The sequence below is a fragment of the Pleurodeles waltl genome, chromosome 1_1 (assembly GCF_031143425.1).
Source record: "Pleurodeles waltl isolate 20211129_DDA chromosome 1_1, aPleWal1.hap1.20221129, whole genome shotgun sequence".
Lineage (NCBI taxonomy): Eukaryota > Metazoa > Chordata > Amphibia > Caudata > Salamandridae > Pleurodeles > Pleurodeles waltl.
Genome location: NC_090436.1, coordinates 635995535 through 636017425, shown reverse-complemented (window position 1 = coordinate 636017425; position 21891 = coordinate 635995535). Strand labels below are relative to the sequence as shown.

Below are 21891 nucleotides of genomic sequence, written 5' to 3'. Positions count from 1 at the left end.
AAAAATATTATAACCAATTGAATATAACGTTTTCTTTCTAGTGAAACACTGTATGAAACAAGACATAGTACTGCTTCTTTTTCGTAGTGGTTACCTCTTACTGTTGTTTATATTTTTTATCAAAGAGAACAGAGAAATGAGCAAGACAAGTGGGCGACTCAACAATGGCATACCTCAGATTCCAGTGAAAAGGGGAGAGTCTGAATTTGATGCCTTTCGACAAGTGCTACCTGTGTTTGAAAAGCATGAAGAAATTGTCCAGATTATTGGTGAAAATAAAGTGGTTTTGATTGTTGGAGAAACAGGCTCGGGGAAAACAACACAGGTTGGTTTATTTTCATATCAGACAGTTATTAAGGGGTGATGGTTACTAAAATGGGGAAGTAGTATTCAGTTCTGTGGTGTTAACTTTTATCTACAGCCTTACCGCAGCAGTAGAAGGTGTGACCTTCCACTCAGTTCAGTTGCAGTTGTACCGTACACTAACATGGAGGTCCTGATTACGACCTTGCCGGATGGGATACTCCGTCACAAACGTGACAGATATTTGTCCTTCGTATAACAAGTTCCATTATATCTTATGGAACTTGTAAAACGGCAGGTGAGATATTCGTTATTTCTGATGGATACAACTACCTGTGGATTCCTCACCTAATGAATACTCCCATGGCGCCAGCATTCGACGGAAATCTTCTTACTAGTCTCTGCACGTCGACGAGGACGTCACTCTAGCCCACGCGACGTCGTCTGACATCATACAGGCAATAAGAGGTCCTCGACGACGTGCGGACGTCAGTTCCCTTTTTTCCGTGCATTCGAAACGGTTATCTTCGAGGGAGCAACTGTTACTTTTTTGGTTACAGTGTATTTTTGCTGCGTAGTCTTTCGCTGTGGTAATAATGTCGCAGAGAAAGTCTGGATTTAAGCCTTGTCGTGAGTGTGGAGGCAAGATGTCGGTGACGGATCCTCATTCCGATTGCCTTTGGTGTTTGAGCTCCGACCACGACGTCTCGACTTGTGATTCATGCCAGCACATGAATCCAAAGGCCCTCAAGGAACGTGAGGCGAAGCTGTTTATGGCTAAATCGAAGGAGAAGCATCACAAGAAGTCTTCTTCTCCAAGACATCGGCGTCATCGAGACTCCCGGCGCCGTAGAGAATCTCGGCGTCATTCGAAGGAGACTCGTTCCAGGTCTTCGGATCGGCGCCGAAGGACATGGGAGATCAGTCCCACGGTTACGCCGCATCCTTCGACGCCGTTGCCCTCTCCGGCGTCTCCGACTTCTCCTGGACAGGCGTCGGTGATTGAGGTATTGGAGCCTCAGGTGTTTTCTCCGGCGCAGACGCCGAGGCCGGCGTCGGGGTCGCCTCCGAGACAGGCACCTCAGTATCCGGCTTTTCCCACCCCTGGAGCCGATAGTTCCGCATTCTTGAATGCGATGTATGCCATCTTCCAACAGATGGCTCCAGGGGGTGCTCCGGCTGGGCCTTTGGCCTTTTCTGTGGGTGATCCTGCGCCTCTTCGGCCGGCACCCTTTATGCCCTTTCTCCCTTTTGGGAACGTGGGCTCGGCGCCAGTGTCGGCGCCGGTGGCCGCTCCGGTGGCTTCAGAAGGATTGGCCCCGGGGATTTCCATCCCGTCGACGTCGAAGTCGGGATTTCGGCCTGTGACTCCGGTGGGTCCATCTGCTTCAGCTGCTCTTTTGTCGGCGCCGAAGTTACCTGTGGCGCCGGACGCGGCGTCGGTGGCTTCTGAAGATCGGCGCCGATCTTCGACTTCGGCGGAGGCATTGTCGACTCCGCGTATTGAACAGCGACTTCATTCCAGGAGACGTGCTCTCCGTGTATTAGAAGAGCAGGAGTACCAATGAGCCCTGGAGGAAGGAGAGCTAGAGGACTCGGGTTGCGTGGACTGGAGTCGGCCAGTGGGCTGGACACTTCCCCTGAGTGGGATCTTTCGTCCCCGGGGGAGTATACTGAGGAGGCTGCTTCCTTTCATGCAGTGGTACGGAAGGCAGCTAGTTTTTTGGACCTGCCTTTGCCGGTGGTGGAGGCTAAACAAAACCTTTTAACAGAGGTGCTACATCCGGCCTCAGCTGCGGCGGAGCCTCTGTTGCCATTTAATGACGCGCTGCTGGATCCGGTGATAGAGGTGTGGAAGAGGCCGGCATCTTCCCCAGCAGTTCACAGAGCCGTGGCCAGGAGGTATCGGGCGGCTCCGACTGACCCTGGGTTTCTATCTAGGCACCCTACGCCGGAGAGCTTGGTGGTGCAGGCCTCCTGTTCATCCAAGTCAGCGCCTGGTTCTTTCCCGACGGTGCCTGGGGACAGAGATTCAAAGAAGCTAGAGGCGCAGTCGAAGAAAATTTTTTCGTCCTGCAGTCTGGCGTTAAAAGCCACCAATGCAACCTGTATCCTGGGGAGGTATATTCATGCTCTGATGGATGACATTTCCTCATCGTTTACAGAGCTTCCCCAGGGTCTTTTGGATCTTGTCTCAAATGCCCAGGCTGCTGCAACCCAGATTATCCAGACGGGACTGGATACCACCGACTCGGTAGCCAAAGCAATGGGCACAACTGTGGTGGCAAGGAGACAGGCCTGGCTCCGTAACTCGGGCTTTTCTGCAGATGTACAGTCCACATTGTTGGATCTCCCGTTTGATGGGGACAAACTGTTTGGAGCCAAGGCTGATTCGGCCTTGGAACGTTTTAAGGAAAGCAGGGCCACGGCTAAGTCGTTAGGGCTCCAAGCTCCTTCTTCCACGGCCTCTTCCAGATTTTTCAGGAGGTTTCGTGGATTTGGGCGTGGCTCTTCCTCCTCTTCCTTTCGGGGAAGATATCAGCAACCTGCCTCTTCCCATCCCTATAGATCTTTCAGGGGGAGAGGTAGGGTCCGCACCAGAGGAGCCTCTCAGCAGCACTCTGCCTCTTCCTCATCCTCTGGCAGGGTGCAGCAGGGGAAGCAGCCTTAGGCTTCCACCATTTCCCACTCACTCCTCTCCTGTAGGGGGAAGATTACAGCATTTTCTCACCAAATGGAAGACTGTTACAAGGGACACTTGGGTTCTCAGTATTGTGGGAAAAGGCTACACCCTTCCCTTTCGGGAGTTCCCGCCCCTCATCCCGCCCCGCCCTTCTTATTGTTCAGAAGAACACCTCCTGTTGCTAGAACAGGAGGTACAAGCCCTCCTTTCCAAGGGCGCGGTGGAGTTGGTCCCAGAGCAGGAAAGGGGTCGAGGATGTTACTCAAGGTATTTCCTGATTCCCAAGAAGGATGGTCGTTTGAGACCAATTCTGGACCTGAGGATCTTGAATTGGTTCCTCAAGCAGGAAAAATTCAAGATGCTGACCCTAGCACAGGTGCTTTTGGCGTTGAACAAGGAAGACTGGATGGTGTCTGTCGACTTGCAGGATGCTTACTTTCATATCCCGATACTCAAGTCACACAGGAAGTATCTCCGGTTTGTGGTGGGATCGCAACACTATCAGTTTGCGGTCCTTCCGTTTGGTCTTACTTCAGCACCTCGAGTCTTCACGAAGGTGATGTCGGTGGTTGCGGCAGAACTCAGAAGGAAGGGGATAGCAGTATTCCCTTACTTGGACAACTGGTTGATCAAAGCCAAGTCCCCGGAGCTTGTGTCGCATCATCTGCAGTCAACAACCCAGTTGTTGTTCGACCTGGGTTTTTCGGTGAACGAGCCCAAATCTCACCTAGAGCCCTCTCAGCGCCTCCTGTTCATAGGGGCAGTACTGGATACAACATTGGGTCGGGCCTTTCCTCCGCCTCAGCGGATTCAAGATATTCAGGATTTGGTTCCAATGTTTCGAAATGGAGCGGTAGTTCCAGTCCTCAAGGTCCTTCGTCTGCTCGGTCTGTTTGCCTCCTGCATTCTGTTGGTCACGCATGCTCGCTGGCACATGAGGGCTCTTCAGTGGTGCCTCCGAAGGCAGTGGTCTCAACACAAAGGGGATCTAGAGAGTACTGTCAAGATCTCCAGAGATGCTGCTGTGGATTTGAAGTGGTGGATTGCAAGCAACAATCTTTCACAAGGAAAGCCGTTCCAGCAGTCGCCACCAGTGGCCACAGTCATAACGGATGCTTCCACTCTAGGGTGGGGAGCTCATCTGGGGGATCTGGAGATCAAAGGTCTTTGGTCTCCAGAGGAACAGATGTTTCACATCAATCTGTTAGAGTTACGGGCTGTACGTCTGGCTCTCAAGGCCTTCCTCCCTTCCCTTCGTGGTCAGTCGGTACAGGTCCTAACGGACAATACTACCACGATGTGGTACATAAACAAGCAGGGAGGAGTGGGGTCGTACCTTCTCTGCAGAGAAGCTCTTCGACTATGGTCCTGGGCAAAGGACCATCAGATTTGCTTGATAGCAAACCATGTGGCCGGAGTCTTGAACGTGCGTGCGGACAGTCTCAGTCGCCAATTCTCGGCAGACCACGAGTGGCGTCTCCATCCAGATCAAGTCCGTTTAATCTTCCAGAGGTGGGGGTTTCCTCGGGTAGATCTGTTTGCCACTCGAGAGAACGCGCATTGTCCGTTATTCTGCAGCCTCCAGTATCCGATGCAGGGAGCGTTGGGGGACGCGTTTCAAATAACCTGGTGCGGCCAGTTGCTTTACGCGTTTCCTTGATTCCTCGAGTATTGAGGAAGATTCGCCAGGACCGGGCTCTAGTCATCCTAATAGCTCCGGATTGGCCAAGGAGGGTATGGTACTCTGACCTTCTCCAACTCTCAATGTGCCCTCCGCTCCGTCTCCCTTTCAGGGCAGACCTCCTCTCGCAGTCGCAGGGGCAGGTTCTACACCCCAACCTCCAGAGTCTGCACCTACATGCCTGGAGATTGAACGGGGCAACCTGAGTTCCTTCTCTCTCCCGCCTGAGGTAGTGGATGTTATATTAGCGGCCAGGCGACACTCCACTAAATCTATCTACGCTAATAGATGGTCTAAATTTGTTGCGTGGTGTGGAGAGAGGCAGATTGATCCTTTGCATGCTCATCTATCGGACGTTTTGTCTTTTGCTCTGTCTCTAGCGCAGAAAGGTTGTGCAGTGGCTACCATTAAGGGTTATTTATCGGCCTTGTCAGCCTTCATATGTCTTCCAGACCAACCATCTTTATTTAAATCCCCTATTGTTATCAGATTCCTGAAAGGTCTTCTAAATAAATATCCTCCAAAACCATTCGTTATGCCGCAATGGGATTTGTCCTTGGTCCTGACTTTCCTTATGGGGTCCCCTTTTGAACCTATGCATTCTTGCCCCTTAAGGTATTTGGTTTTAAAAACAGTCTTCCTGATAGCTATAACATCAGCAAGGAGAGTGAGTGAGTTGCAGGCCTTATCAGTAAAGCCCCCTTATACAACTTTTTATGGGGATAAGGTGGTGTTGAGGACCAAGGCTGCTTTCCTCCCGAAGGTTGTTTCACCCTTCCATTTGGCTCAGGCAATTACTTTGTCCACGTTCTATCCTCCGCCTCATCCTTCCAAAGAGGAAGAAAGACTGCGCCGTCTGGACCCAAAGAGAGCGTTGAGCTTCTTTATTGATAGAACAAAGGATTTCAGGCTGGAGGATCAGCTGTTTATTGGATACGTGGGCAAGAGGAGAGGAAAGGCAGTCCACAAGAGAACACTATCCAGGTGGGTTGTTCTTTGCATTAAAATCTGTTACTCTTTGGCAAAGAAGAATCCTCCTGAGGGCATTAGAGCTCATTCCACCAGAGCTAAGTCGGCCACTTCGGCCTTGGCCAGGGGTGTTCCTGTGGTTGACATCTGCAAGGCCGCAACTTGGTCGTCCCTTCACACTTTTGCAAAACATTACTGTTTGGATTCTGAGGTTAGAAGAGACGGCCATTTTGCACGGTCAGTGCTGCAGGATTTCTTGGTTTGACCATTTAGGCACCCACCGCCGGGCGTGGTACTGCTTTGGGACTCTATTCATTAGGTGAGGAATCCACAGGTAGTTGTATCCATCAGAAGAACGAGTTACTTACCTTCGGTAACGACTTTTCTGGTGGATACATTAGCTACCTGTGGATTCCTCACGGTCCCACCCGCCTCCCCGTTGCCTTTCTGGTCTTACCAAGTAATCCTTGAGTGCGCTCCTCTTGGTCTTTGAGGGTGCAATAGATGTTGTATATAATATATTTATATATATCTATATATCTTTGTGTATATACTTGATGTGTGTATATATTTTTAAAAAGAGAGAGTTATATATATATATATTAAAGATTTACAGTTATTCATGCAATGTTGTGTATTTTTACAATATAATGGGATGTTGCCTTGCTCTTTCATTGCATTGCCTGGTTGTTCTCATGCACGTAAAAAATGATTGGTACTGACGTCCGCACGTCGTCGAGGACCTCTTATTGCCTGTATGACGTCAGATGGCGTCGCGTGGGCTAGAGTGACGTCCTCGTCGACGTGCAGAGACTAGTAAGAAGATTTCCGTCGAATGCTGGCGCCATGGGAGTATTCATTAGGTGAGGAATCCACAGGTAGCTAATGTATCCACCAGAAAAGTCGTTACCGAAGGTAAGTAACTCGTTCGTTTGTGACAGAGTATGCCATCCGCCAAGGTCATAATCAGGCCCTGAGGGTCGTAGGACTCGATACAAAACATTGCAGTTCCCTCATTATATTTTCTTCAGTTTTGTCTCTTGAATGCATTTTATCCTTTATTCAGTGACTCATATGAACGATTCAATTAAACTCTCATTGTCCTAATAATAAAAGAAGAAAAGTAAATTAATTGTGCATAGGTTGCATGCAAGAAGTAAAAGGTAAATGTCTAATTGGGGAATCTCTATACGTTCATATATGTTACTTTTTCCTGCAACCCAGTTGTTTACTTTAGAATAGCTCAATTTTTTTTTAAAACCCTGTAGCTGTTTACTCAAAAACATATCTAACACTCCACTCCTGTAAGTTTCATCGGGACTTCATGATGGGCTGTGGTTCAACACTATTTTAAGATTATCTTCAGCCTTGTCATGTTGAACCATTGCCTTAGAACAGCTAAACCTCTGTTGGTCGTTTTCATCTCCTGTAGTGGTTTGGTGTGTCTGATACTGTTGTACATCTAACATCATACAGTTAAATCGTATGTTTTTGTTTTCCCCATGAATCTTGTATAGATTTACATGCTTTACCAGGAGTTGCAAAAAGTGACTATTAAAGCAAAAGCAGACCGGAAAGATCCACTACAAACCTTCTTGCCGGACCAAGAGTTGCTCTCAGAAAAGGTTGACTCCATGTCAGATGTCTCTGACTGATCTGGAAATGTAGGATTCAGATGAACCATGCAGTTGCAGTATTGCTCCTTTCTCACCAAACTAATTTTAGTTTATTTCTTGTATGCTTTTTAAGCCCTTTATTATTTTTAATAAAAAACCATCAGTAAGTAAAAGCGCTTTAAAGAGTGTATAACTTATACCATTCAGATATACAGCAAAAACAAAATCATGCAATACACCAAGTATAAAACAGATACAATTTATTGATCAACAGCATAATAATTTTTTTTCTCATAACACTTCCTAGTTCTAAGAAGCACCCTTTGTTTCCAGTCAGCTGTTTTACATAAATAGAGCAGCAGTTCAATAAACAAGTGCAATATCTGTCCTATATCATATTGGCATACCTTCTCCGTGATTCCTAATATGGTACCACATGAAAAAGAAGGTCAGAATTCTCCTATGCAATCTGTTTGTTTTGCAACAAAAGGGCATATTGTGAACAGTATTTAATACCTCTTCATTTACAACCACCGTGAGCATTTTCCTGGGAACCCCATTTTGCATTAAAGGTACATACTGGAAGTGTACATGGCCTAATCCTTTCATTTCATATACGGCATACTTCAGGGAGGTGAGATCTTGTCCTGATATCATTCAAATCCCATGCCTGTCTTGATGGACATATACTCCAGTAACAGAGCAAACCTTTGATGATTGCTAGTATTTTGAATTGTTTTTTCTAACCCGCGGCTCTAGTTGTCATGGACAAATTAACAAGATAAGGGTAGTTCCATAATCCCCCTGGGTGATCTCCTGTAGACCCTATAATTTTTCATGAATGTTACAGTAAAAAGAGGCCTCCTTTAGGTTCAACACATAGCCTGATGCACTGCTTAACTGGTCAAGGTGTAGTTATATCTGGCATGAAGGTCCCTCCATTTTCAAGCTTTACTGGCACTTATGGGGTTCCAGTTTAAGGAGGGCTCACACAAATCGACTCTCTTATGTCTGAATATTTGTTCTTTTTTTAACACTGATTTTTCATAGCATTTTCCAAAATTCAAAATGAAGGTCCATTCATAAAACGTCAGTAACAATTCTAACTATACAACATGCTTCTTAACAGCTGAAGCAAAGTATCCTGATTTGCTAGTGCTCTGGCCATTATTATAATATGATATGAAGTATAAGTCTAAAAAAGTCGGTCTCTCAGTAATGGCCTCATGCAAGCCTAATGAGAGAGTTTGTTCAAAGCAGTGTCAAAATCATATTACTCTGTTTTTCGCAGCTACTTGATCTATCCTGTAGTTTCATAAGGCATATGACTCTTATAAACAATAATAATATTGTCAATCCAATTTAATTATTGATCCAGCCAGTATCCACCTGCTCTAATCCTGCCTAAACATATTTAAATGCACCAGACCAATTCAGTTCAGCCACCGGTTTGAATGTGAGGATGCAATACAATTATGACAGGGCACAGTTGAAACGATGGGTCCTGTCCAGCAGGTCCCCTCTAAAGAGGGGTATCCATATTTGATTGAAAAAAGTCCAGTGTCCACCAGATTATTAGTCTTTTAGAAAACGTGCTTCTAGGAACCCATCCTCATCAATTTAGAGAACCATTCTCCAAGTTGCTCTCTTTTTTTTTTATTGTTAGTAAGTTATCGCTACTGAACAGGTACTATTCCCTATTGGTAACAGACCAATTGGTATACTATGGGAGTCTTAACTTGGTCCACAGCCTGATTTAACAGGTGTTGAGTATCCATTCATCATTGTCACTACCTGCTTGTGTAGTTGAAACCACAAGTGTTCCTTAAAAAGAAGTAGCGCCTTTTCTACCTAAGTAATTCACATCAATCATCCGAGGTGGATTGTTAGGTACAACAAAGGAATAGATGTTAAGTTGACTCTGGAGCCGTGTGGCACCATCTAGCACTACTGTTACTGTGGAGACAGTGAAGGTGGGGCAGTCTGGAGACAAGAAAGAGTATTCATAAGGTGAGGAATATGCAGGAATATTTGATAGCCAGCAGAAGTATTGTTACCTGAACGTAAAATAAATTTATTTTGATGTTTCCCTACACTTTGGTCCCACAGGCGACAACCGCTTTCAATCTGTAAACCTGAATAATTGTGCTTAAGTAATTATAACCAATTTTTCTTTTGCATCTTAGCACGGAACCGGCGTGAGAAAGTGGATTATTAGGTGGGGCAGATGGTAGCCTGCAACAAGTAATAATGTCACTGTTCTTGTTAGGTCCAGTAAAGGTTTTTGTAATTTAAACCTGAAGTCAACCCCTGGTAGCTATGACACAGAGGAGGCATGCTTAACTTAAGAAAATATGTAAACAATTTAGAAGTGTCAACCCATTTAACAAAAAGCATAATAAAAACCCACTCCAATTTATAAAAACTTGAGAATAATTCAGTTAACAAAGTGGAATGTGGGTCAGTTACTGAAAGCAGGTTTGCCTCTGTCAAAAGTTTTACCTTCTGACTTCACGGCTGATTTACATTTTGGGGGTAATGATACTCCGTCGCAATGCATCTCCAAAATATAAACCAGGCCCTGAGCCTCTGAAATGGAAGGCAACATTCTCAGTTGGGCAACACAGCAGACTGTGGCAGAGAAAGGGGTTTGTGAACCCATGTAACCCTCTGACGAATTACCAGTGAAGCCATTGACTTTTGGTAGGAAAACTGTAAGTGGAAGAAATTCAAAATTTGCACCCAGTGAAAGTCCTTTGCTGACTAGATACTTTTAGCACCTTTGCCCAGTGAAGATTTCTATGCTTGGACTTAGTCACTTTGGGGGGCTTGGATTCTTCTAGCAGGGTAGGGCTGCAAGCGGTGGCCGAACAGGGCTCCATGAGGCCAGATAACCCTCCATGTAATCCTATTGAAACTGATTTGCTGCTGCGGAAAAGCGCAGAGGGTGAGCAACTTGAATTTTTGGCCCAGCATCAATGCACCTTCATCAGATCAATTTCACAGGTTTGTTCCAGCCCTCTAGAGGTTTTCAGAGCCAAAACGTTTCTAAGTCCCAGGTTTTTTAGAATGTTAAGACAAGTACACTTTGACACAACAATGTGTCCTAGGACGTCAGGAACAGCACTTGATGGACAAGGCTTACTCCAGCAGAAACCACTAGCAGGGTGCAGGGTGAATTCATTTGAAAGTGGTCAGCTGGGCATTTCAGGAACCAGGGCGTCTAGCTGCTTCTGTCTGTGTAGCTTAACAGGAGGTCAGCCAAATAACCATTGGTGCCTACTTCTTTGTTCTGGGTACAGCTGGGAGCAGGTCCTGCTTTGCAGGTCTCCTCAGAGGTCTCAACATCAGGTGGACCTTTTGTGCGTCTTCCTTGGGTTCAATAGTGTTCTGAAGAGGGTGACCAGGTGTACCACATTTATGCCTGGTAGTAGCCTGTGGATGTGGGTGAGTCCTACCCCTTTCCTAACCAATAGAGAAAAAGTTCCCGGGGATTACCTGCCCCTCTTTTACAGCATTTCCTGTTTGTCCAACTGCAAACACTCCCACAGTACTACTCTCTACCTAAAACCAAGATGGCAGGACTTTCTTCCCCTAAGCAGAGCTTTTGTTCCAACCCTAGAGGTGTGACCAGGGAAATGAGCAACCCCTCCCCTGTGGTCATCTTCCACTGGGGTTAGTACCGGGCAGACTAGAGGGACAAAGAAGCAGGCAGGCTCAAGTATAAGCTACATCTGCTTGTGACAGGTTAAGCCTCATTTAAATTAGTTATGTTCCTTGGCAAAGCCCAGTTGGTCATCCTACCAAAGGATCAGAATACCCCCCTAATTAAGTAACATCTCACAGTCATTTTATAAAAAATTACCAAATTTAAGAGACCACCAATCAGCTCTCACCACCCTCTAGAACACTCCTGTGAGGAGTTGATTTCCCTCTGATTTTCCACTGCACGTTCTGAGCTCTGCTCAGTTTTTCTCTCAGAAATCCTCTCTGAGTGGATTTCCATATTTTCTCTTTTCAGGAATAGTTCAAGGTGGTTCAAACTGACTACTATGCCAGAGACACCTAGGAAAGGGCTCTTTAGAGCTTGTGCTACCTGCATGAAGAAAAGGCTGCATGTTGACGATCAGCATAAGCACTGTATTTATTGTCTCTATCCTAGCCATAAACCTAGAGACTGCAAGGTATGTAGAACATTTTCTACTAAGACTATTAAAGACAGAGAGGGTTGTCTTCTCATCTGGCTCCAAAAGTTGAAATCCAGGGACAATCCTGTCTCTGATGAGGACAGTGCCTCTTCTGTTTCTGTGGTGAAAACGCCTATCAAACGCCAATCTGAAGTTTCTTCAGAGGAAAGACCAAGAAAAAATTGTCAAAAAATCTGCTGAGGCATCCTCAAAAACTGGTAGCCCTTCAAAAATGAAGACTAAAGCTTCTGACTTTAAGTCCAAAACGAAGCCTGTTTCTGAGCCGTCAACATCACTATTCAAGGTAAAGCATACTTAAAAAAAAAAACTTCTGCGCCATCGACAGGATCATCGTCGTCGACGGCTCAAGTCCTGACGACGACGACTTCTACTGTCGCCACACGGTCTGTCTCTATGGCGAGATCCGGCTCTTCGTCGACGATATGTTCATCCTCGTCGACAGCACGTCCTATACCTGCATCGTCGGCTGTGATACCGTTGATGCTCTCATCGACGACCCCACCGCTGACAGCCTCGTTGACGCTGTTTCCGCTGTTGACGGCCTCGTCGATGCTGCTTCCACCGACGACGGAGCAACAGCCGTCAACGGCTTCGTTCACGACACACCAACCATCAATGACACTCCAACCGTCGATGATGTCTCTGCCGTCGACGTTCCCACCATTGACGACGATCGATACGATGATGCTCTCGTCGACGATACCACCGTCGATGCCACCACTGTCGACGGCACATCTCTCGTCGACGACCAAGACTGCAGTAAAGGTTCAGAGGCCATGTTCCTTGCCTCTGTTGTCGCCAGGAGACCAGGATGCTCACAGGAGGGCGAAAAAGTATCACCTAACGCCCTCACTTACATCTCCTAGTAAGGTGTCCAGACTTTTACCCTCACATCTCTTGGATGAAGATGATTTGGATGAGGAGGGTATTTTCAGAGTGCCAAGCAGCCCTTCCCAGTTAAGGGTTAAGTGCCAAGAATACTCGGATGAGGATGAGGCTTCATACTACACCCAAGGCTATTATGAGCAGCCGGCACTGGTCGGGCTTCCCCCTGGTCTTGTTTCTGACTTACAAGCAATGTTGGTGGACTATCAGAAACATTTTCCAGCTAAGCCTTCGTCGGTGCAACCGCCGATACTTCTGCCTCTGCCAGCAACTCCTCTCTTGCAGCAGCCGCATCATGCACCTCAGCCAAGGTAACAGCAGTCTGTTCTTTCCACACCAAGACATCTGATATCCTCTGATGAGGATGCAGAGGAAGGTGAGATACAGCCTGATAATGATAAGTGGGATGATTGTATTATACCGGCTCCTGCTTCGCCTACAGCGCCCATGGTTGAGTCACCACCTGAGGATATAGGTGGCTTCCCTAACCTACTTGAGCGAGCTGCCACGCGGTTCGATATTCCAATGCCCGCAACTCACCAGGACTTTAAAGAGCCCCACAGGAAAATGGACAGATCTATACCCATCATAGACCATGTTTGGAGCTAGGGCTTAAAAATTATGCAGAATCCAGCAACTGTCCCTGTGGTCCTGCCGAGGCTGGATAAGAAATATAAGCCAACGGAGGATGCTCCGGCTTGCCTCTCATGGCATCCGAAGCCGGACTCCGTAATATCGCAAGACGCCCAACGTCGCTGAAGGAACCCCTCTACGCCATTGACATCACCGCCAGATAAAGAAGGGAGGCGCTTAGATAACTTCGGCAAGCGTTTCTCCTCCATTTCCGCTATTGTGGTAAGGGCGGCCAGCTCCCTTGCTCTGCTAGGCAGATACGATCGACAACTCTGGTCGGATGTCTCCCATTCATTAGAGGAGCTTTCAGACACCTCCAAGGCAGAAGCTAGGAAAGTTCTGGTAGAGGGCCAGCGATTTTCAGCGGAGATCATCGATTGTGCACTGGATATAGTGGCAATGGGCTTCAGATTACTTGCGGGTTCAGCGGTGTTGAGGCGTCAAGGTTGGCTCAAAGCCACCAACTTTCGGCCAGAAGTACAGACTCAAATTCTAGATGTTCCATACGACGGAGAAGCTCTATTTGGCAAGCACATCGACAACGCCCTTCAAGGCAGATACGGAAACGGCAAAATCCTTGGGCACTCTGCAATATAGGAAAGTGCCCTTTCGGACTGCTAGGGGCAGAGGTCAACCTTCCTTTCGTGGCGGATACCAAGTATATAGGTACCCAGCCTATTCCTCGATGTTTCAACCTTCTAGAACACAGAACCAGCCGAGGCAACCACCTCCCGCAGCATATACCAGGCTCTACCACAAGAGCAAACAGAGGCTACAATCTAAAGAATCCACGCGTAGACGATGACAACAATTTATCATGGAATTCTAAAACATCATATACAATGCTGGCAACAAATAACCAAAGACAAGTGGGTGTTGGATGTCATCCGCTTCGGACACCTCTTGGAATTCACCCAGATTCCCCCTTCAATGCCTCCATCCCAGGTTTGTCAAAAACACCTTTGTCTACTCCGCTTAGAGGTAACAACCATGCTGAAGAAAGGGGCTATAGAGTCTGTTCCGCATTCCCAGAAGGGAAAAGGTTTTTACTCCAGCTTTTTTCTCATCCAAAAAAAGTCCCGCCTATGGATGCAAATCCTGGACTTACGGGAGTCAAACAAGTACCTCAAGAAGCAAACATTTCAGTTGGTCGCCTTCCAAGACGTCCTCCAGCTTCTGAACATAGCAGACTACATGGCCTCTCTGGACCTTCAGGACCTGTACTTTCACATTTCCATTCATCCTCTCCACAGAAAGTACCTAAGGTTTGCGGTCAACCGCAAACATTTCCAGTTCAAGGTCCTTCCCTTTGGCCTACGTTCAGCACCAAAATATTTACCAAATGTCTAGCGCCAGTGGCAGCCTATCTAAGGAGAAACAAACATTAGGTTTTTCGTTACCTCGATGATTGGTTGGTAAAAGCTTGATGTCCAGTCAACAGAAAGTTCAGTCAAGGCGACTCTGCGCTGTTTCAAGGAATTAGGCCTTGCGCTGAACAAAGAAAAATTGTTCTTACAGCCATCCCCTCTATTAGCCTTCCTAGGGGCTATCTTGGACACTCAACGAGCCAAAACCTATCCAGCGCCAGACAGACAAACAAGGCTAATACAGCTGGCAAGGCGGGTCCAAAGAAAAAGGTGTCTTTCAGTTCAGCGGTAAAAGTCCTTGCTGGGCATGATGTTGTCATGTATAAGCCTCATTCCATTCTGCCTTCTCCGAATGCGTCCAATTCAGGAAGAACTGGACAAGCAATAGATGCAAGCACGATGCTCCTTTGAGGATACCATCCTCGTAACACCGCGCATGGTCCATTCTCTGGATTGGTGGACGAATCCCGAGAACATTCCCAAAGGATTCAGTTTCTTGGCACGAGTTCCTCCAGTGATTGTAACTACGGATGCATCGCTCACAGGATGGGGCGCATGCTTGCAGGACCTTCGGGTGTGGGGCAAGTGGCCACCCTCTTACCGTTTGTTCCACATAAATCTTCTCGAGCTGAGAGTGGTCTATTATGCCTTGCAAGCCTTCCTTCCAAAGATACGAGGGTCGGCGGTGCTTGTCAGGACAGAGAATACCACCAAAATGCACGACCTAAACAAGCAGGAGGGAACACGGTCTCGCATACTCTCTCGAGAAGCACAAGCCATCTGGGAATGGTGCATTCACCACTCAATCCACATCACTGCGGAGCATGTCCCAGGCCTACAGAATACCATTGCGGATTCGCTAAGCAGATTGGCGACATCCTCCCATGAGTGGGAATTAGACCAGAGGACGCTAGATCGAATATTCGACCAGTGGGGAAAAGCAAATCTGGACCTATTTGTATCCTCCCGGAACGCCAAATGCCAACATTATGCAAGTTGGCATCACCAACTGGGATCATGGGGTGATGCATTTTCGATCACATGGTCAGGGATCTATGTGTAGGCTTTTCCTCCGATTCCTCTCCTCGCAAGGGTGATAAGGAAGATGAAGTTGGAACCCTGCCAGCTGATCCTCATAGCTCCAACGTGGCCGCGTGAACCGTGGTACACGGAGTTGCTTCTCCTGTCGGCCCTTCCATCCATCAGGCTCAGACCAGTCCCGGAGCTGCTTACCATCAATCGGGGGAAAGTGAGGCACCCGGACCCCAAGTCTCTCAGTTTGCACGCATTGCTCCTGAGTACAATGAATTTGGCCATCTAGATCTACTGTCTGAGTGCAGAGAAGTGCTAGCTAACGCACGTGCAGCTAGTACCAACAAATCTTACCGACTAAAATGGAAACGATTTTGTGTATGATGCGAAGCCCAAAATATGCACCCTCTCTCCTACGCACCGGAGGCAGTGTTACAGCTGGCACGTTCAGGTCTAGCCCATTCCTCAATCAGAGTTCATTTGGCTGCCATTTCCAGATACAGAAGAGTGCCAGGCAAACCATCCTTGTGCTCTCTCAGATTGGTAAAGCAATTTCTCAAAGGTCTCTTCAGATCTTTTCCTCCAATAAAGCCTCTGCTGCTGGCATGGCAACTTAACATTGTCCTTGGCCAGCTTATGAAGGAGCCTTTTGAGACGATTCATAGGGCTGACATCAAGTACCTCACTTTGAAAGTGGCTTTCCTTCTCGCCTTTACGTCTGCGCACAGAGTTAATGAAATTCAAGCTTTCACTATACAAGAACCTTTTCTGCAGTTCAGGCAGGACGGAGTCATCCTGTGCACCTATCCTAAATTCGTTCCCAAGGTGCCTTCTGAGTTCCATATCAACGAGCCTGTAGTGCTCAAAACTTTCTTCCCGAACCCGCAAACTGCTGCGGAAAGAACTCTCCATTCACTCGACCGTAAAAGATGCATAAAATTATATCTGGATAGAACAAAATCGTTCTGACAGTCCACTCAGTTACTTGTAGGTTTCAGTGCTGCTAGAAAAGGTCATTCGTAACGAAACAGACTATGGGGGTCATTACAACATTGGCGGTTTAAGCTGCTTACCGCCGTGCAGAAGACCGTCAATACACCGCCGCGGAAATCCGCCACAGCTATTATGACCCACATCTCAGAATCCGCCGAAATTCAGACACCCACACAAGTCCGCCACACCAAAGGTCAGTGATAAACTGGTGAAAACAAAACCTCCACCGTCACGCCAACAGAAACACGCCCATGCTATCACGACCCACGAATCCACGCAGTGGTCTTTCTACCGCGGTATTCCGTTGGCAGTACACACCGCCGCGCTCAAAATACGCACACATCTCCAAAACACCGCCACATTGGACAAATCGAATTACACACACCTGATACACATACAAACACCACTCCCACACACCCAACACAAAATAAAACACCCACCCACATCACCCACAAACCCCTACGACCAAAAACTATTGACGAAGGCCAGAGAGAGAGCACCGAATAGACAACCCCACCACACAGAGGCACACAACACCATCACCCACACAACATCCACGCACAAAACACCACACACCACTACACATCACCACACTCATCACCACATACACCACCCCACACATCACCTACACCACCCCATGACACGGCAAAGACACCCCAGGTTCTCCGAGGAGGAGCTCAGGGTCATTGTGGAGGAAATCGTACGGGTAGAGCCACAGCTATTTGGATCACAGGTGCAGCACACCTCCATAGCTAGGAAGATGGAGCTATGGCGAAGAATAGTCGACAGGGTCAACGCAGTGGGACAGCACCCAAGAAATCGGGACGACATCAGGAAGAGGTGGAACGACCTACGTGGGAAGGTGCGTTCCGTGGTCTCCAGGCACAACATCGAGTTACAGCGGACTGGCGGCGGACCCCCACCTCCTCCCCCACAACTTACAACATGGGAGGAGCAGGTCTTGACCATTATGCATCCTGAGGGCCTCGGAGGAGTCGGTGGAGGAATGGTAAGTCAAATCTTAACTATCACATCACCCACCCTACCTGCATGCTATCACACACCCCCACCCCTCCCCTATCACTCCAACTCCTCACTAATGTACAAATAACACAAACCACCCATCCCAACACCAAGCCCTGCATGACACAACAATGCATGGACATCCCTCACCAAAGCATGCCCACTGCACATACCCATAACACCCCCCCCCAACCATCATCACACAAGCCCCCACACAGGAATGCTAGCACTGGGGTACACGCTCACCCACCCATTGCACACCATGACACACACACATGCAATAATCATACTTTTACACCTCTGCAGGACCACTACCTAACACCACCAGACTGGAGGGTCCAGACATCTCTACCCCACCCACAGGAGAGGCCCACAGTGATGACAGCAGCTCTGGCCAACTGGATCCAGATGACCAACCCGGACCATCGTGGGCCTCGGGACAGTCGGTTCCCCTCGCACAGCCCAACACAGACCTTCCACCCTCTGGAAACACCAGCACAGCACCCCCCCAGCGGGCCCATACCTCCGTACCCAGGACACGTCAGTCAGCTGTGTGTCCACCACTACAGGGAACCCAGGATAACCCACCACCCCAACAACAACAGGGACCTGGGGACAGTGGTAGTGGGCACACGGTCCAGGGGACGGAGGCACAGGAACACAGGGGAACTGGGAGGGCTGCCGTGCGACAGGGGGCGGACAGGCCAAGGGAACCCACTCTCCACGAGGCCCTCTCCTCCATCATGGGAGCATACCACCACTCCTAGGAGACGATGGCTACGGTCCTGGCCAAGTTTCAGGAGACCCAGTGCCTGCAGGAGGAACAGTATTTGGGCTTCAGGGAGGAACTCAGAACCATCAGTTCTGCCCTGGGCACCATCGTAGGGGTGCTGAAGGACATACAGAGCACCATGAGGGACACCGTGGCACTCCAAGGGGCCCCTGACACTAGCATGGATGATGAACTGCCCACCACCTCCGCCGGCGCTAGTGGACAGGACGCCCCGCCACAGGACCACCACACCAGCACCCCACCCACTGCAGACGGAAAACCACCCCGCAAGCGGTCCCTGAGATCCAGGAACAGGACAGAGCACGATGGCAAGACCCCCGCCAAGAAATGAGACCACCCTGATTGTCATCCCACTGTCCCACTTTGTAACCCTGTCCATATTGGAACTGCCCCAGCTCCACTTCCTATGCCCATATGGGCAGTGCACCTGTGAGACTAATAGACTGGACTCTGCCATGGACATTCCTCCACCATCACCCCTCACCATTTTACAACCCCCTCCAATAATTAGCACTTCAATAAACACCCTTGAACCGCAAAACAATCTGGAGTCAGTCTGTGATTTTGAAAATGTGTATTAGCTATGACAGTGACAAAATCCGTTCTCAATAGTAATGTCAACATACCTATGTCACACATCACAAGTCCATGAAGGATGCAAGCAGATGACACACGTTGGTAACCACACCTGTGAAACCGTAATGGAAATGTACAACTCAGTTACCAAATACTGGTTGAAATTGACAGACAGGATAGAGTTAGAAGTGTGAAAGTACTTGTAGTAGGCAAGAAAGTGTTCTCACCTGTGTGTCACTGGAAATATTGCTGTATGACTGAGTCCCTGTTGTCCATGTCTTCTTCCTCTGCTTCCTCCTCATCACTGTCCACAGGTTCCACAGCTGCCACAACACCGTCATCTGGACCATCCTCCTGCAGAAAAGGCACCTGGCGTCGCAAAGCCAGATTGTGAAGCATACAGCAGGCCATGATGATCTGGCACACCTTCCTTGGTGAGTAGAATAGGGAGGCACCTGAACCTGGCCTTCAGGAGGCCGAAGGTGCGTTCGATAACCCTCCTAGTCTGCCCATGGGCCTCATTGTAGCGTTCCTCTGCCCTGGTCCTGGGATTCCTCACTGGGGTCAGTAGCCATGACAGGTTGGGGTAACCAGAGTCCCCTAATAGCCACACCTGGTGCCTCTGGAGTTGGCCCATCACATAAGGGATGCTGCTATTCCGCAGGATGTACGCGTCATGCACTGAGCCAGTTAACATAGCATTTACCTGGGAGATGTACTGGTCTGCCAAACATACCATCCGTACATTCATCGAATGTTAACTCTTCCGGTTCCTGTACACCTGTTCACTCCTGTGGGGTGGGACCAGAGCTACATGGGTCCCATCAATGGCACCTGTGATGTTAGGGATATGTCATAGAAGTCACCTTTAACAGTAGCCAAATCCTCCACCTGAGGAAAAACGATGTAGCTCCTCATGTGTTTCAGCAGGGCAGACAACACTCTGGACAACACGTTGGAAAACATAGGCTGGGACATCCCTGATGCCATGGCCACTGTTGTTTGAAATGACCCACTTGCAAGGAAATGGAGCACTGATAGCACTTGCACTTGAGGGGGGATTCCTGTGGGATGGCGGACAGCTGACATCAGGTCTGGCTCCAACTGGGTACACAGTTCCTGGATTGTGGCACGGTCAAACCTGTAGGCGATGATTAAATGTCGCTCCTCCATTGTCAACAGGTCCACCAGCGGTCGGTACACCAGAGGATTCCGCCATCTCCTCACATGTCCCAGCTGACGGTGCCTAGGAAGGACAAAAGCGACCACAGAGTCAAGCAACTCAGAGGTATGTACCCACAGCTACACAGAACACGAAACATAATCCAAAAAGTTGTCTGTAAGAGTGTTGAGTCCAGGCCTAGGTATGTGTGACGCAGTGGAAAATGAAGCCATGTGGGCTCCTGCCTGACCTCTAAACTGGGACATTGGGAAGTGAGGTAACTGCGCTGGCGTTGTACAACGTCGCGGTAGGCGGTCGAAGACCGCTGCGCAATGCTGCATTGGTTAACATTGGACCCTATGGGTTCCAGGAGCCTATGACGAAGTGCGCCTGCAGTGATGATACGCACCGCCGCGGACGTCACCGCCATTTTCTATCTGTTGAATCACTCGATACCTGATCTTCGACAGGAGAGGACCTATACTGCAAGTGCTGCTGTGACCTCGGTCTGGGAGAGACAATGGCACGTGGGTCTGGGGAAAGGGCCCCTGCCTTCACTGCACAGGAGTTGGAGAAGCTTGTGGACGGGTTCCTCCCCCAGTACACGCTACTCTACGGTCCTCCAGACCAACAGGTGAGTACATAGGGTGCAAGTTGTATGGGCTATGCCTGGGTGGAGAGGGCTGGTCGTAAGAAGGAAGGGGGCAGAGTTCTGTGAGCATGAAGGACTGTGAATGCATGTGCCACATGGTCAGGAGACCACCGCCAGAGTCAGTGCCCAGGAGGGCAGTCCCATCGTCACTGGTCCGGAGACCACCGCCAGAGTCAGTGCCCAGGAGGGCAGTCCCATCGTCACTGGTCCGGAGACCACCGCCAGAGTCAGTGCCCAGGAGGGCCCCGGCAGCCACAGCCCCGCTGGGCAATGAGGGACCGCCATGGCAAACACCGCTGCAGAGGTCAGAGACAGCAAAGTCAAGCACTGCTGAACAGGGCAAAGACCACCATGGCAAGCACCGCTGAACAGGGCAAGCACAGCTGAAAAGGGCAAAGACCGCCATGGCAAGCACCGCTGAACAGGGCAAGCACCGCTGAACAGGGCAAAGACCGCCATGGCAAGCACCGATGAACAGGGCAAAGACCGCCATGGTAAGCACCGCTGAACAGGTCAGAAACTGCAAAGTCCAGCACCGCTGAACAGGGCAAAGACCGCCATGGCAAGCACCGCTGAACAGGTCAGAAACTGCAAAGTCAAGCACCGCTGAACAGGGCAAAGACCGCCATGGCGAGCACCGCTGAACAGGTCAGAGACAGGAAAGTCAAGCACCGCTCAACAGGGCAAAGACCGCCATGGCAAGCACCGCTGAACAGGGCAAGCACCGCCAACTCAAGCACCGGTAGCCCATGTGCGGCAGGGGCAGTGACGGAACTGGGACCGTCACGGGGAGAGTGATGCACTCTGGGCACCAGTCCCCCTCCAGAACCAGTGGAGAACAGCATCCACTACCTCAGTCCTTAACAGGATGAAGCACTCTGGGCACCAGTTCCCCTCCAGAACCAGTGGAGAACAGCATCCACTACCTCAGTCCTTAACAGGATGAAGCACTCTGGGCACCTGTCCCCCTCCAGAACCAGTGGAGACTGTCATCCACTTGTGAGACTGTGGCTTTGCACTCCCCAGGATAAAGCAGTGGGCAAACCACCCACTATGGAGACTTGTGAGACTGTGGCTGTGCACTCCCCAGGATAAAGCAGTGGGCAAACCACCCACTGAAAAGACTTGTGAGACTGTGGCTTTGCACTCCCCAGGATAAAGCAGTGGGCAAACCACCCACTGAAAAGACTTGTGAGACTGTGGCTTTGCACGCCTCAGGATAAAGCAGTGGGCAAACCACCCACTATGGAGACTTGTGAGACTGTGGCTTTGCACTCTCCAGGATAAAGCAGTGGGCAAACCACCCACTATGGAG

The 21891-nt window shown here is 49.0% G+C and overlaps 1 protein-coding gene across 4 annotated transcripts in view; it reads left to right on the top strand.

Annotated features, from left to right (window-relative positions):
- Nucleotides 1-21891, top strand: part of YTHDC2 (YTH N6-methyladenosine RNA binding protein C2) — a 999369-nt gene that overhangs the window by 143569 nt on the left and 833909 nt on the right. For all 4 annotated transcript variants that reach the window (XM_069226524.1, XM_069226522.1, XM_069226518.1 and 1 more), the window contains exon 5: nt 126-325. In XM_069226524.1, coding sequence (XP_069082625.1) covers nt 126-325 — 200 coding nt within the window. The remainder of the gene's footprint in view (nt 1-125; nt 326-21891) is intronic.